General features: G+C 38.0%; 1 protein-coding gene across 1 annotated transcript in view; it reads right to left on the bottom strand.

Annotated features, from left to right (window-relative positions):
- Positions 1-333: 333 nt before the first annotated feature.
- The window catches only part of ZBED4 (zinc finger BED-type containing 4), a 31896-nt gene continuing 14405 nt past the window's right edge, over positions 334-17824 (bottom strand). Inside the window, exon 3 of the mRNA XM_065554911.1 lies at positions 334-6369. Coding sequence (XP_065410983.1) covers positions 2451-5972 — 3522 coding nt within the window. The 5' untranslated portion in view covers positions 5973-6369 and the 3' untranslated portion in view covers positions 334-2450. The remainder of the gene's footprint in view (positions 6370-17824) is intronic.

The raw sequence follows: 17824 nt of genomic DNA, 5'->3' as shown, positions 1-17824 counted from the left end.
TTTTAACTGTTCCATTAACAGCCTATTTTCAAAATGTTTTGGGAAGTGTCATGTAGTAACTATTAAGTCACTGGGAGAATATCTCCGCAACCTTTGCTCAGGTCAAGTAGGCACTAGAAGTACTTGCAGTAAGACGTTACTCAACGTAAGGGCTACAAAATATAGCCTTTGAAATCCAAAGAGCTAAATATACCAATTAATCTCCCTTCCATATAGTGTTCTGTACTAAAATATATGATTCTGTATGTATTTTAGTCAGTTTCATTCTCAGATTAAACAGTTTTTCTACAGGTTTTCTGAAACGAAAAAGGCAGTGTTCAATAGCACTAGAAATTGCAAATAAAATGTTTAATTTCAGAAACTGAGTTCACCATTTATAAATACACTAAAACATAGTAAATGTAAAATTAGATTAGCATAGGTACAGTATTTTAACAAAACTACAATTTTTCTAAAAGGTCATAGGCAAATGAACGACTTGCTTCCTAAAAGTATTTAATCAAACTGAAATGGGAAGATGACTCTAGTAGTTGAAAGAAAAACATGGAAAACATTGTTTAAAATTTAAATGCTGGCTATTTTTACTCTATTTTTGAAGTTTAGAGGGTTCTACAACAACTCATTTGTAGGGCCCTGCCAAATTCACAGCTATTAAAAATGCGTCACATACTGTGAAATCTGGTCTTTTGTGTGCTTTTACCTTATGCTATACAGATTTCACAGGGGAGACCAGTGTTTCTCAAATTGGGGGTCCTGACCCAAAAGGGAGTTGCAGGGGGTCACAAGGCTATTTTAGGTGGGTTGCAGTATTGTCACCCTTACTTCTGCACTGCCTTCAGAGCTGGGCAGCTGGAGAGTAGCAGCTGCTGACTGAGGGCCCAGCAGTGCAGAAGGGTGGCAATGGAGGGATAGCTCAGTGGTTTGAGTATTGGCCTGCTAAACCCCAGGGTTGTGAATTCAATCCTTGAGGGGGCCACTTAGGGATTTGGGGCAAAATCAGTACTTGGTCCTGCTAGTGAAGGCAGGGGGCTGTACTCAATGACCTTTCAGGGCCCCTTCCAGTTCTGAGATAGGTATATCTCCATACAATACATACCATATCATGCCATCCTTACTTCTCCGGTGTGGCTGGTGGCGGCTCTGCCTTCAGAAATGGGCTCCCAGCCAACAGTCTACAGCTGCCCAGCTCTGCAGGCGTAGCCACCACCAGCAGCAGCACAGAAGGGTAGCAGTACTGCAACCCCCCCTCCACCCCACAATAATCTTGCAACCCCCCCACAATTCCTTTTTGGGTCAAGACCCCTACAATTACAACACTGAAATGTCAGATTTAAATAGCTGAAATCATGACATTTATCATTTTTAAAATCCTATAATAGACCGTGAATTTGATAGGGCCTACTCATTTGCATGATGGACACCAACAATTATGAATCAACCCTACTACATAAAATTCTAAGCAGTGCACCATATCCATAAGGCTATTCTTCAGAATCAGAGTTGGTTATTTTTGTCCTAGGAACTTTAAGACAATTTGTTATACCTGGCTGTAATCATGTTGGGAACCAGGACACAATTTCTACACCAGGGAACCCTTATAATTTTGATGCACTAAAGATTAAAAAAAGGCTTTAGAACATCAGATCTTTCACTAAATTTCTTGCCTTTTCATACACTGCATTAAACAACAAGCATTCATTCACAAACTTTGATAAAAACTTCCAAAAAGAGCTTATATAAATACTCAGAATATTTCTGTAATTCAGTTACAATGTAAAACCTGAATAGGAGAACAGCACATGGGAAGTTTTATTACAGATTATTGTATAACTGATGTTCCATAATACCTCTAAATTTAGTTACATTTTCAAATAGTAAGTCAATAGTTTGTCATAGTAAACATCTTCCATAATAATTCTTCATAACCCTTTAAGTACTTTAGGGCTTGCAATTAAAAACTGTTAAGTAAAAAGATGGCTTGAACTCCACCTTTTATGTACAGCTTTCTTTTGACAGCTACAAAAGCTATTTTGCTGCAATTAAAGCAATGTTTAACTAAAATACAGTACCTGGTTTATGGTTTTTACATAATTGAATAAAAAACTACAGAATAGAACTGTTTACATCTTTTTTGCCATTCTATTAAAACAAATGACCGCGCTTTAAGTTCATTTACAATTATGGATTAAAACCTACATAATTATGTATAATTTGACAAGACAGGCTATTTCTAGTGTGAACTTTTAAAAAACATATATACAATATCTGGCCTGAAGAACTATGAATAAGGCACATGTAGACATTTTAATGAAAGCTGACAAAACTAAAATTTTGAATTACAGTCACTGATTAGATGTCATACATGGCCCCTACTGGAGCAATTTAACAATCCAAATATTTAATATCCAGTGAGCAACAATAGTTTTAGTCTGGCAATTTGTTCATTAGTTTCAATACTGGAAGTATATTAAGGGAAGATTCACTTTCAAAAAGATAAGTTTTTCAAAGTGTTCAATCATTAGCCTTGACTGACTAAAGCTGCTGTTTTCATTGGATGTATTGAACAATCTCTCTGAAGGAACAATACTTGGTGGACAACCCAAGAATCTGACAGCCAATTTTGACAATACTGGCCAAGATGACTTCTTAAAATCCCAGTAAGTTAGTGGATCACAGTTATGCTCAAGCACTTCTTCCTCCAAGTATGAGAGCACCATTTCCTCTGGTAACTTTGCCTTCTCTTTTAGATCTTTTGATTTTTTCATGTCAGCCATAAGTGACCAAAGATTATCCTCCCCACAGGAGTTTGTAGATGGTGAACCTATATCGCACCCATTAGAAACAGGTTTATCATCATCTGAGGTAGAACTCAATATTTCCAGCTCCCTGATTAAGTCCAGTTTATACTGTTCAGCCTCCTCCTCTGTAAATAAGGATGTTTTATAGCGGGGGTCTAAAAGTGTAGCAAAAATGTACCTTGGATCATGAAGTGTGCTGGATAATCTACTCGCCATAGCTTCTTTCAAGGATTTTAACATGGTGTCAATGCCCATTGTTTCCTCAAACAACATCTCTATTTTCCTGTTAAGTATGTGAATCATTGGAATCACCTGGCTTAAAGTGGACATGTGTGTACTCATCTCTCTACTTGCAACTTCAAATGGTTTCAGAGCATGACACACAGATTGCATAACTACCCACTGATCACAACTTATCAGCTCCCTAAAGCTGCACTCTATTGACATTTCATCAATTGCTCTTTTCTGTTCAATTAAGCGTTCAAGCATATGGAATGATGTATTCCATTTGGATGGAACATCTTGAATAAGTTGATGCTGGGGCAACTCATATTCTTTTTGTAACTCAGCTAATTTCTCCTTTGCTTTTGCTGACCGATGAACACGTTCACAAATCTTTCTTGCAATACTAAGCAAATTTTGAACCATTCTCTGACTTTTAATCGCCTCATTTACTATGAGATTAACAGTGTGACCAAAACACTGCACACTCGAATGATCGCTTTCATTTAAAGTTTTTCCTATACTTTGATTATCAGTAACAGTAATCCCAATCTGAAGGCCAATGGAAGTTATCCAGGCTTCCCACCAATATTCTAGCTGTTTTTGAATACTGATGCCATTGTAGTCACAATCAATCTGTGACACGTTTAAAAGTGCTGTACAATGATAATCTTCACACTGTGGTCTAAATGAGGACTCAAATGTTACCCAGTGAGCAGTAAGAGTTAGATATTCTCGTGTTTGATTGCTCATCCATATTCCTGATGTAAAATGTATTACTCCGCTTTCAGCTTTTTTCAGATGTGAAATAATTATTTGTTTCACATTATCATACATTTCTGGAATTGCTGTCCTAGAAAAATACGATGGTGAAGGTAAAGAATACTGAGGTTGCAAGTATTCAAGCAGCCTGTTAAAGCCAATGTTGTCTACAAAAGAATATGGCTGAAGGTCAAGTGCAATCATTTCAGCTACAAGACTTGTAATTTTTTTGGCAACTGGGTGAGAATCACAAAACTTGTCATTGGTTTCATCAAATGTTGAAGATCCTAATAATTCTGTGCTCAGTGGCTTGTGATTATCCATAGAAGAGGACAACACTGTCTCTGAAACATCAGTTTTCAGCACATTGTTATGAAACCGCTGCAAATGTCTTAGAAGGCAACTTGTACCTAAATTTATTGGCTTTTTCCCCCTGCTTATTGTACGTCCACAGTGCATACATATTACTTTAGTTGAATCTGCAGAACAAATTGAAAAGTGATTCCACAGTTTTGAGGTCTTCTTGCTATTGACAGGAAATATAATTGGATTACCATTTGTAACCATTGTGGGTAAGTCAATCAATTTTGAGGATGAACACTCTGCAGAAGCCAAAGTAGCATAAGGAGAATTTGCCAAACTTGCATCTATAAAACTCTTTTGGTTCCCAATCACTTCAGGGTGGCGTCTATATAGATGTCTCATCAAGCAGCTTGTGCCTACATCTCCTTTTTTCCCACAACTTATCATACAACTGCAGTATCTACATATAGCTTTTAGACTGTCCACTGGAGACAGTGAAAAATGATGCCAAACTTCTGATTTAAGCCTTTTCATAATCCTTTTATTTTGCTGAAACACAGAGCTACGTTCAAATATCAATGGACTTAATCCGTCACACTGCTTCTCAGGAGAAGACACTAAGGAGGCTTCACCTATATCATCAGCTGACAACATCGATGAGTCTTCCACCAGAGCATCTCCAGAAGGGAGAGTAGAATGGATCTCCTCTGCCATTCTATCTGGAGAGGAAGAAGCAGACATTGATTCTTTAATCAGTTTTCCTGGAGAGGACGACACAGAATTCATATCTCCATCAGAGGGCAGTAAAGAAGGCAATAAAGTTGGAGGAGCAGAGTACAAGGGTGGTATGCTTGTACCACCGCCATTCTCCTGCAAAACAATAGAACGATGGGCTCTCCACATGTGCCTTATTAAGCAACTAGTTCCAAGATCTTTTCCATTCTTTCCTCTACTGAATTCATTCATGCAGTGGATGCAAACTGCTTTAGAATTATCTAAAGGAGACAAATAAAAATGTTTCCAGACAGCAGATCTTCTTCTGGAACCTGATGTACTCTTTGGAATTGGAAGAGTTTTCTCTGCTACATTCTCCACAGTTTCATCATACTGATTGTTGGGTAGGGGTGGAGATGACCCAGCCATGACTTCTTCTTTGATGCACTTTTCAGAAACTGAAAGGTCTGATATTTCTTCAGAAGAGACTATAGAAACAGATTCCTCAATTACTTGATCTGGAGATGGTATCTTAGAAGCAATTTTCTTGACCAGTTTTATAGGCGATAACACAGCACTTAAATCTCCAACATCTGCAGACTGAGCAGGCAGTAACAATGAAGGTGAAGAAAGAGAAGCTAGACCCGGCATACTTCCATTTTCTTGAATAAGTACAGTAGGATGAGCTCTCCTCACATGCCTCATGAGACAACTTGTACTTAGGTCCTTTTCATTTTTACCCCGGCTAAATTCTTTCATACAGTACATACATATTGCTTTAGTGCTGTCTCGAGGGGATATAAAAAAATGATTCCAAGCAGGGGATTTTTTCCGGGAGCTTATATTTCTGCTAGAAAGGAGGCTTTGTGTCACAGCTTCCATTGCTACATCATAAAGAGTACTACTATACTGAGAAAACAGAGATCCATAATCATCTTCATTTTCTGTAGATAAATATTTGCCAGGATTGTTATTGATGAAATGTTTTTCTTTGACTTCTTGTTCATCACTACTGTCTGTATGTTTCAAATCTTCATGTTCGTTTTTTATATCCATTCTTTCCAAAGTACAATTATTTATGCCATCATCTTCTTGCTCTACTTTTAAATTGTTGATTTTATCTAACACAAAATTACTGTCCATTTTTGGGGAATATGCCTTATTTTTTTCCATGGGTGACAAATTATTCTTGCTGAGTCTTCATGTATTAAGAAATAAATAAAAAGTAAAGATGATTTAAAATTTAATTTAAATGATATATCCTGTGTAATGCACAAACAAAAATTTATCAGTATAACCCTTGGGTTTTGTATTCTATATTTTTGTTGTGCAAATTTAAATATCATTAGTCACAAAAAAAAGTACTGAAAAATTATAGCTCTAATTTGTAAAATCTCAATTTCTTCCCGGGACCAGGAGATCTCAGGTCACAAATTAATTTCTCAAAGACAGCTACTGTTAAATATTTCATGTTGTAGACATAAGCCTATGAAGTGAATGTTCTGTTTTCTTCATCAAGGGAAGCCATTCTGTTGATGTTGATTAGGTAATTATGATCCTTTCACACCATCTAGAAATAAAAAGAAAACCATGTTAAACAGTTCAGATTATTATAATACAAGAAAAATTAAAATATACCAGGGATCGGCAACCTTTGGCATGCGGTTCACCAGGTAAGCACCACGGCGGGCCGGTTTGTTTACCTGCCACTTCTGCAGGTTTGGCTGATTGCGGCTCTCACTGGCCGCGATTCGCCGCTCCAGGCCAATGGGGGTGGCGGGAAGCGGCGGCAAGCACATCCCTTGGCCTGCACTAGTTCCCGCAGCCCCCATTGCCCTGGAGCGGCGAACTGTGGCCAGTGGGAGCCGCGATCGGCCGAACCTGCGGACGCGGCAGGTAAACAAACCGGCCCGGCCCGCCAGGATGCTTACCCCAGCGAGCCGTGTGCTAAAGGTTGCAGATCCCTGAGATATACTTCTAGAAACAGTGGTCTTACTTAATACGTAATCCCCCCCACAAAAAAACCCCTTATAGTTTAGTATGTCCAAAAAAAAAAAAAGGGGGGGGGGAGCAGGGGACTTTCACTCACTCTCACTCGAGCACACAGGTGGAAACGCTAGTTATTTTAGCTTTGAGTTTTGCACTTAGGGATTTTAGTTTTGCTTTGTTTCACATTTCAGTGATTGAATTCAATCTCCAAATTTGTTATAATTCTTCAGAGAACAACTGAATGTTCCATATAATATGTTTAGAAACATTTATTAAGTTTTAACGAGGAAATACTTAGCCTTTGAAATGCATCCAGCTTTCTGGAACCTTTGGGTTCCTCTAGCTGAACAACCACAGTCCTCACAAACTCAAAAATTCCCTCCATCACTCCCCTCACCTTGGATGCAAGTCGCTTTTTATTTTATTTTATTTTTTTTAAATTAAATGCAGTAACTGTTTATTCAAGGTAACTGAACTACACAGAAAAACCAATGAAGCTGCTTGGCTCTGTCAGCAACTTCCTTCTCTGACACAACAGGAGGCAGCTGCTTTTCTAGCAAAACTGCAGGCTTCCATATTGACACCTTGGATTTCAATTCTCTCTATCACCCTGCCCCTTCTTACTAATAAGGGCTAAGAAGGTCACAGAAGCAGAAGTTGAAGTTGTAATGGGCCACAGCTTGAAATTCTGCTACAAAGGCAGCTGTTCCCTATGAGTTAACTGCCTGTGGTTCATCAGAGCACTTCTGGTCTGACATCTGTGAAAGCCTGTCAATCTGGGACTCAGGTGCTGGGTTTACCAACCATGGTTAAGGTGAGGGAAGAACAGAGGTTGGCAGCAAGGCTGGAGAGCAGAGCTCCTGGCTGACTCCTAGTAAATGTCACTGATTAAAATTGATCTGCATTTAAATGCTAGAGAAGGATCAAACACAAAACCTGACACTTAACACTACAAAATGCACTCTTGTCTGTGTAAATTACATTTTTAGGGGCTAAAATTCACCCAGTGTGGGGAAGGCACGCAACAGAATGTACAGATTTTAGGCAGGCTTAGACATGTGTTTGTAAAAATGTCCTTGCTAATTCTCCCTGCCTGTGTTTCACATATACAGGTGGCTTCTCTGTAGACTCTGCAATGTGGTGGATACAAAGATTATCTGGACACAAGGCAGAGTAACAAATCTGCATGGCAAATGTAGTGACACAGGAAAAGGTTTGTGGTACCAAGAAGCTTTGACAGAGCTGTCAACTCTCCCAGTAAACATGATTTTTGGCCTCAGTTGTAGGCAATCTTGAGAGGTCACCAAAAGCTGCAGCCTGTGTATGACTTTCAGACCTGGAGGAAAAAGCCCTTTTGTTTGGTTAGCTTCAGTATGTTCCTACCTTCTAGGGAAGAACAGTCTACCATAGCTGCTACAAGAGGTAGAGCTCCCTCCTGGGAAAAGCAGGAAGAGTCTATATCATTTTCACATGTAGAAAGGGGGCAGCAGAAAGAGCACAGCAGCTCTGCTCCCTCCTCCCTACCCTCCTGTGCAAAGTGACAGTTGCCTCTTCTCCTTCCACCCAAGGAAGGAAAAGAAGAGGACCCTCGCTGATCACCAGGCTTGGAAGGTGGAGCCCTCTTGATGCTGCAAAAAGGGGGCAGAGGTGGGCTATGAGTGGGGCAGAAGAGAATCAAGAAAATTAACTGGCATTTTTGATTTTGGAGAGACAATAGAAGCCCTGCACAACAATATCAGGCAGCATTCAATACAGATTTGTGTAATGTGATCTCATTTGGGACTTTGAGCGAGAGCTTCTGCAGCTGGAGCCAAAAATCACCTCACTTGCTACAAAGTAGTGAAAGCTGGTAACACATGATCACACACATACAGAGGAGTGGGCAAGGAGTCCTCAAAGAGGAAATCTAAGAAAATGGGGGTGGGGAGGAGCGCAGAAAGGAGGAAATAAAGTATTTGGCAGATGGTGAGTGTATGCAAATTAGCTAATACATATCTCTTAAATATGCACATGTGCATAAACACAGGAATTCTGGGCCTACAGACTAGTTCCCAATTTGAGAAACCTTAAACAGCCTTTTTTTCCCCAGGAATTATTCAACCCTCATCTTCTAATAATCAGATCCCTTTAAGGTGACAAGATGAGCATCCTATGAGAGAGAGAGATTCTTACAGTGGCATACAATGAAGTCTAAACCTGTTTATAACCACGCTACAGGATTTATGCATGCTTGCACACTGGGCACAGAAACTCTACTCCAGCTTAAGAGCTATTTCTAGAAGTACAGGATATTCAAGGAAAAGGTTTTTGCTTCGTGTAAGAAACATGCATAAAACAGATACCCCAAAACACACATTTAATGCAAACTGTATAAATACGATGGTTTTTCCAAAGACAAATATGGCTGCTAACCCTTATGAAAACTCATTTCAAGTTTTAGAAACCATTCACCTCTCACAAAGTATGAAGCGTATGCTGGGTGAAATATGGAGATTAATAATATATGGGGAGGGGGTAAAGACGGATAGGTAAGTGTATTTTTGTAGAGTTGAATGCTTTTGAGTTTTGAAGAAAACTGCTATGTTCTCTTAAGGGTTTTTTCTTTGGAAGTGAGCAAATGCTTCTTTCTAATGAAACTCCACATTAATTTTCTCCTGGAAATAGCACTGTTTCTATGGTGTGTACACTGGAAACAACTTTAAAAGAGTTTGAAATTTTTGTCATTTATTCGGAATTAAGAAAATTCAGCCTCAGTCACGAGCTCATCATTTGGTATCTTAAGAAAAAAAACATTTGATGTAATTTAAAATGTAAATATCTTGTGTACTTCGGTACACACAGTTTTGTAATATTTGTTAAAATGCAAAGTTTACAAATGGCTATTGTAAAATACTGCAAGCAAATTTCTGAAGTGCATAAAATTTTCAAACTCCAACTGAAAGTCATTTGTGCCTTTGAAAATCTCAAGTTCATATACACAAACAATGAAATACAGATAATTAAGGAAGGTAATAATGGTAATGAAAGTCCAAATATTTTTGATAGGAGAAAACAGAAATAAAGAAAAACCATTTGTCCAAATCTACTACTATTATCGAGGCCAAAAAGAAACATTTCTGAAAAACAGACAAACATCTCTAGGTGTTGAGTAAATATAGCAAAACATGCATCAAAGACTACTTCCACATATGTAGATAACTTGTTTCTGAAAACAAATAAGGTACCCAGAGGTTGAGAAAATTTTGGATTTCATACTGACTAGTAGGTTAGTGTTAACTGTGGACCTAAATATCCCTGGGAATCCTTCAGCAAGTGATCATTTATAACAATACGTGTTTTAAAAGGTGCTTGAGTTATAAAACTAATAAGTATATAAAACTAGCAACATATATGGTTGCTTTAAGGCAGTGGTTCTCAATCAGGGATATACGTACCCTGGGGGTACGCAAAGGTCTTCGGGTGGGAGGGGGTATATCAACTCATCTAGATATTTGCCTAGTTTTACAACAAGCAAGCAGTAAAATTCAGATAGAAATAAAGAAAATATTGTTCAATACTTGGGGAAAAATTAAACAACATTTGTAAATATGATTGAGAGAATAAAGACAGCTAAAAAAAAGAGAGCAGACATTAGACATGTCAGTTTTCCATGGAAAACTAATAGGAAAACTGGAAATGCTGTCAAATTTACTAGCTTGTCCACAGATTTAGAAAACATGGAAAAACCCAACAGTGTCCAGTGGAGATACTAGACCTCATTGGTGTTCTCCAATTCTAACAAAGAAACTCAGGGCTCTGAGTGGCTTACATTCTCAACTGATGTCATATTTCAGACTTGAAAATAAATTATGGAATATTACTTAGCACACACTTTTACAGTTCTTTATATTTTCCAAGTGTTGTACAACCGTAAGTAAAATTTAGGAAATTAAATATGATTAGAGATTTGTAGGACTATAGTGCTAGATTTTGGTAGTGAGGAAAGAGATGAAAGAGTATCTGGCAAATTAGATATTAATCAATAAGAAACAGACATCAAGCTTAACAGATATGTCTTAAAAGAACTAACATATAATTGTTTGTTTATTTTTTAAATTAATTAACTTGTTTGAAGAAAAGAAAATATAGAACAAGACAAAGTTTATGAAAGGAGATGACAACCTAGGAAATTATTATTCTAATGTTTATCTGGTACTGAAGTGAAACAGGTCAATATTAAAATAATAAAAAGAGTATTAATATGCAACCACTAAGAATAACATGGTGAATGATAAGCAACATAAGTTGATAAAAAACAATTATGCCAGATAAACCTGTTAGCCGCCCTTTGACAAAATTACATGTTCACTAAACAAAGATTGGGAATGCAGTGGAATTAAGTTATCTATAGAGACTTTATACCAAAAGCTTTCAATCCAGCCTGGAAAGGAAAACATAAAAGTTGGAAAGTTACCATAAGATTATATTAAAAGATAGTGACTAGGGCTCCATTCCTGGAATCAGATCTATGTAGGCAGAGATTTACACTCTCAGAGTCCTACTGAAGTTGACAGGGCTCTGCATAGGCACAGATAGCTGCCAGAGTGGATCAAATTGCAGGATTAGTACTTTAGTTCCCAAAAATTGGTCTTGGGACCTAAAGGAATAGATCCTGTGCTGAGCCTCACAGCATGACTTGGGAGGGGGTGGGGAGGCAAGAATTGGGAAGCGGCTAAAGAGGGTCTAAGTATCAGAGGGGTAGCCATGTTAGTCTGTAGCCACAAAAACAAGAGGAGTCTGCTGGCACCTTAAAGACTAACAGCCCTTAAAGAAGGTCTGTGACTAAGTCACTTTTGTACCACCTGATTTTTCAGCCAGCTGAGGAGAGAAGAAATGTATGGTTTACTGGGACTGCCCACAGGCTGTCTCCTAGCCTACAGCAACCAAGAATTTCTGTAGCACCATGGAGACAGCCGCTTCCCTGTCCCTAGCGCCAATAACTATACCAGGAGTTGCAAGTGGGATGTACAGGGCTACACAAAGTGATCATGTGATTCTTGAGCTGGGGGAGGTCTCCCTGTAGCTGACTTCATCATGTTTACACCCCCTAAATGCCACTGGAACAGCTTACAGTGGTTGGGGGCCAGACATATTTACTATCTTCATTAATCCTCCAGGAGATGAGTAAAGTACATACTGATACGGTCTGTAAATTATATCAATGTACGAGTGGCACCTGAGAACAATTATAAAAAGATCTGAATAGTTTAGAGAAATTTTAATAAGATAATTTAGAGAAGTGTAAATTAATAAGTGGGATAAATTACCACCATCACTCATCACAAAAACAAAATAAGAGTAATATCTAGAACAATCATCAGAAGAGTAACAAAAAAGGATTTGGCAGAAAAAAAAAAGGGGACAAATTCACTTTTAAGAGCCCAATGATTACTAATAGTGAAAAATACCTGACTGTAAATGCTGAAAGAATGTTAAAAATCTGTTTTACTTGTGTTTATGCTCTTAATTTCTTTTTCAAACTCGATTCACTTTTAACAGTGACAAATTGGAACAACAGGGGAACAATCTTGTGATTAAGTACTGGGCTAGGACTCCAGATATCTGGATTAAACTCCCAGTGCTGCCACATGATCTTGTGGAAATCTTAGTGTCTCTGCACCTCAGTTCCTCACACTTAAAACAGAGATAATATGTTTCTCTCACTCTCTTGTCTATTCAGATTATGTAAACTCTTTAGGGCAAGGACTGTCTTACAGTAAGTTTCTACAGTGCCTAACACAACAAGGTCCTGTTTTAGGTGTGGGTCTCTAGGCACTACTGAAATACTTATTGGAATAAAAAAAAAATATATATATATATGTTTGGTAATTTAAAAATATTCTAGATTTGGGACCTGAAGGGAAACAACTTATTTTAGGAGGGACTAGGATAGTGGAAAATTCTACTCTCTACATTGGGGTACACACAAAATCATTACTAGCTGTTTGAATTGCAACAGAGAAGAAAAAGAGCATCCATTTCTGCCCTCAAACTGCTGAGAATCAATATCAATGAAGTTACACTGGTAAAAAAAACACCTGTGTAAATGAGCAGAAACAGGCCCAGAATGTTGTGCAATGTCTCTACCAGGATAAGGGACAGAATGTTGGACTCAGATGGTATGTGGAGATTCTGTGACAGTTGGACACAGGCTATTGGGAAAGGCAAGGCAGCATCTGAAGTGCAGTGATAGCAGCTGATTCCCCCCACCCCAGCCACTTCCCTAGGAAGGCAGGAAACCAGAACAGGCAGAAACGAGAGTACAAGACAGACCAGGATAAAGCACGAGGAGGAAAGTGAAAATGAACTGTGGAAAATGATGGAACAGCATAAGAAACCCACAGACCTAGGCAGACAGAGCAGAGTGGAAGGACTGAGGAACCCAGCTACAAAGGTATGTGAGCTCCTAACTGTTCTCTCACTTTCTGTGGAGGGCTCTGATTTATCAGAGACAATTCATCTCTCCCCGCATAACTAAAATATCTAGGTGCCTGGTCCGAGACTGAGACCAAGTCAATAATTCATTCTGGTCAGGGGTAACAGGTGTGAAGATGTGAGTATGCAGCCACAACTATCACCATCTGGGTTATTTAGCCCTAGTAACAAATGCAGGGGGTTGACTTTTCCAGCTGTATCTTCGGCTATAGAAACTATGCTCCAATGTGAAAATTAGCAATACAATTACTTACAGTATAAATCACAAAATAATTTTACTGTGTGTAAACAGGAACCATTTTGTTTATATTAAAAATTAGAGTAGGTCTGTTGATTTCAAGTTACATTTTTGTTCTTTAATAGTCTCTTGGTTACCCAGCCTCCCTCTACCTACCCCATCACAAAAAATAATGTAGTAAGATGACACCAATAGAAAGCTCAGAAATGATTGTTTCAGTTAAAAGGACACAGTCAAGCTGAAATATAGCCAGCTTTGCAAAATACATCAAAAGTGTATTCAAGTCAACATGACCCAATCCCAACTTCCCCAGGCTAATTTTTGATTTTACAATTGCCTTCTCCCTTCTTAACCTTGCTGCTCCAGTCTTCATCAGGTCCATAGAGGCCACTGCCAGATGCTCTTTATACCCTTGGAAAGGGTACAGGGAATGAAGCAACCCTCCACCCCCCCAATATCTCGCTCACATAGGTATTAAGCCATCACACAGGCACACCCCAACACCTGATTCTTCCTGGTTCTGCCCAAGCATTCTGGGTTCAAATTTGGAATCAGCAGCAACTCTGCTACTGTTTTACTTTTAATACATTTCCTGAAACATGTGAAAAAGAGCCCACCTCAGAACACAGAGATGTGCTAGTATACAACAATTAAATAATGAAAAGACTATACAAATCACTGTCAAGAACTAAAGGAAAAAGATTCCTGACCAAAAGAAATTCCAGATACAAGTATGATTCCTACGTTGATGAAGTCCCTTTAAAAACTTTACTCAGACATTTTGTAATTTAAACATGTAATTTAAAATAAAAGCATTCTTAGGAATGCGGTCCTATTTTAAATTTAAATAATTGATCAGACACTGTTTACTCACACTAGCCCTCCACTCACTATGCAGCATCTTCATAAATGGAGATTTTGTTCCTCAAATATTTTACATGTTCTAGCTATGTGTATGAAACTAGGAAGAGAAACAATAGAAAGATTATATTGTGCCCACATGGGTAGTATGTTTGGCGAAAGTTTAGCTCTAAAGCCTGTATTAGGCGCCTGATTCTCAAAACTGCAAAGCATCCAAAGATCCCAATTACCTCCATGATGGATGTTGGTTGCTCAGAATTATTGAAAATTAAGAGGGTGTCTAAATAATGACTAAGAAGCCAAACTTTAGCTATTTTTGAAAATGTTGGCATTCATTCTGTGTTTTTCATAAGTCACTTGAAAATTATTAGACATTTATATTCCTGTAGCACCTACATGCCTCAACCAAGCTGGAGCTCCGTTGTGCCAGACAAATATAAACAATCCCTACCCCAAGGATTGCAGTCTAAAAGTAATTCTTGCTTTGCACGTTTTGAGGGTAAGCACTGTTCATTTTGCAAGTTCTAACCCAGCAATACAGTTCATTTTAGCCTGACAGACAACACCCTAATACAAAAATCACTAAATATATATTAACTTTAACTTACAGTTGCTCTGCTAAATTAAAAAAAAGAAAAAAAATACATAAAACGTTACAATTCCAAAAATCTAATGGACCCAAAAAAGAAAATTATTACAAGCGTACACAATATCAAGTGTTAACTCTGACTTAAATTTCTTTGTCATTTGCAGAAGTAATATTGTAATAACTTGTTGGAGTTGTGTGTAGTAACTATGGGTAAGATTTTCAGAAATTCTCAAGGCTGGCCTAATTCTGCTTCCACTGAATTCAATGGGAGATTGTCTAAATGATCAAAATGTCTCTGAGACAAACAAGTTTTCCATGTCAGGTTATACAATTTTTTAACATTACTAGAAGACCTAGGACAGTGTTACTATGAAAAGTCATTTGTTGAATATTAAGGTTTCTTTTTCAACAGAAAAACTGCTATTTAGGTTTCATTTGTTCATAGTATTTTTTAGCACTGGACATCAAAACTGCTGTTAAAGTCTAGTGCTATAAGCTATTGGGGGATGAGGGGATCAGCAACAAAAGGACTGGAATAGGAGAACAATATGGTGGAGAATGAAAAGGTGAATTATATTCAATGTAAGAATAATCATTTTGCTGAAACAAGGAATAAAATGACAAGTGATTCAAGACAGTCAGTACTGGTGGAGGCATAAGGTGAGGGAGAGAGACGGGCTGGGCAGCTGGTGGATCTGGATGTTGTATCTAGTCAGTTTTGCTGTTTTTCTTCCTGAAAATATCCTTATAAATATTAACGGAGTAGTAGAAAAAAACCACAGATTTTAAAGAATTTTTTAAAATTTAGAATACATCATTTAAAGGATGCTCTAACCAAAACTGGATTTTTATTTATTTTAAGTTACTCGATTTTTTATAATTCAAGTTGAAAGATCAACTATGAAACTGCAAGGACACTTTCATTATGTGTCAGTTTTCTTTCATACTAATGAAAATCAGCTCCCAGGAAGGTTTGTTTTAATCCCCAAGGGCCACCCAGAACTGTTGATCTCTACGCATAATTCCCACTGACATCAATATGAGCTGGACTTTGATGGACTGAATACAATGAAGTGTCTTTAGATAGATTTATTTACAACCTATGGAGATTTTTCATTATTTTATTACATTAGTAACTCAGTTACGAACACCAAAGTTACAAACTGACCAGTCAACAACACACCTCATTTGGAACCGATAATACACAATCAGGCAGCAGCAGAAACCAAAAAAAAGAGCAAATACAGTACAGTACTGTGTTAAATGTAAACTACTAAAAATAAATGGACAGTTTAAAAAAAGATTTGACAACGTAAAGAAACTTATTTCATTTAAATTAAGATAGCTAAAAGCAGCACTTTTCTTCAGCATAGTAAAGTTTCAAAGCTGTATTAAGTCAATGTTCAGTTGTAAACTTTTGAAAGAACAACCATAACATCTTGTTCAGAGTTACAAACAACCTCCATTCCTGAGGTGTTCGTAACTCTGAGGTTCTACTGTATGTTACATTTATAGAGAGACAGGGTACTATATTTACACAAAGCCTTTGTTTGCTGGAACTGAAAGCTTGATTATGCATATGGAGGTGAATTAATAAAATAGATACATGTGTTGAGGCAGAGGGTCCCTGAAAAAGCAGTATGTATATTCTATGAGGTAATGAGTACTAAATCAAAATCTTCCATATTAATTTTGCTGCTAAGTTTGACTACTCTTTTACAGTTAGCTCTGTTAAGAGCTCTGAATAGTTATATTATTTTTATATATATATATATATATATATATATATATATATATATATATATATATATATATATATACACACACACATACACACCCACACACCAAAAGTTAGCATAAATTACAAATGATTCTTCTAGTTCATCTCTATTCTAGGCTTTCCTCAGAATTCAAATATTTCCAAACCCCTTGGTTTTTTCTGTTAATGGGGTTTAACAGAGCTAGTCTTTTCCTGGGTTCATCCTAACATGTTTCTCCAATTCTCTTCTGCCGCAACTAACAATGGACCATGACAAATGTGCTAGCTTGGAAACTTTCTATGAGTCTTTAAAAAAACAAACAAACAAAAAAAAAAAGGACACACTTTGGAAATGCTTTACCTTGCCTATCATGGAAACAACTGTGACCAGATCACCCAATGAAGTTTATACTTGAGGACCCAAAATAATGTATGATGTGCTTACAATCCTAAGTAAACTGTAAATTCACTACAGGCACCCGAACCTTCCACTATGCCATAAGGCCCATATATCATTTTAGAACAGTAAGTTTCCTCTCTAACTTCAATAACGAGCCCACTGCTAGACCCCACTATGATAGTTTTACAGAGGCTTTTTCTGCCCACTTGTCAGCAATCAGCCAGCTCTTCAGCATACAACTACTCTAGGCTCCATGCCAGGAGTCACTGATCCTAGTCTCTGCTGCATGCACATTTTGCTCACCTTCCGCTGCTTAGGCAAGACTGCAGCAGAAAGAGGCAGTTGTTACCAAGAGGGCCAGCAAGGGAAAAGGTAGTGGTTCCCACCATGGCAGCATTTGGTACAAGAAGGAATTCTGACACAGACTCATCTCCTCCCTGGCACACCAAAACCCCAGTCTCCTCCTCCCCAAGGAGCTGGTCATAAAAGATAAATGTCCTATTGATGCAGGCAGCGGAAGAAGGAGGGTGATTTAAAAAAAAAAAAACAAAAAAAAAACCACACACAAGGAGAGGGTTTATTTTTTTTCCCCACCACAATGGATGACGTAGTGCGGGCACTGATACAAGCTATGGCGGCCCAGCAGGAGGCTACCTGTGTCCAGGCAGCCGCCCAACAGGAGGCAGTGCGGCTGCAGCAAGAGACTAATCGCCTG

This window comes from Chrysemys picta, chromosome 1, assembly GCF_011386835.1.
Source record: "Chrysemys picta bellii isolate R12L10 chromosome 1, ASM1138683v2, whole genome shotgun sequence".
Classification (NCBI taxonomy): domain Eukaryota; kingdom Metazoa; phylum Chordata; order Testudines; family Emydidae; genus Chrysemys; species Chrysemys picta.
The sequence above is the reverse complement of the archived record's forward strand: the minus strand, read 5'-3'. Positions and strand labels throughout refer to the sequence as shown.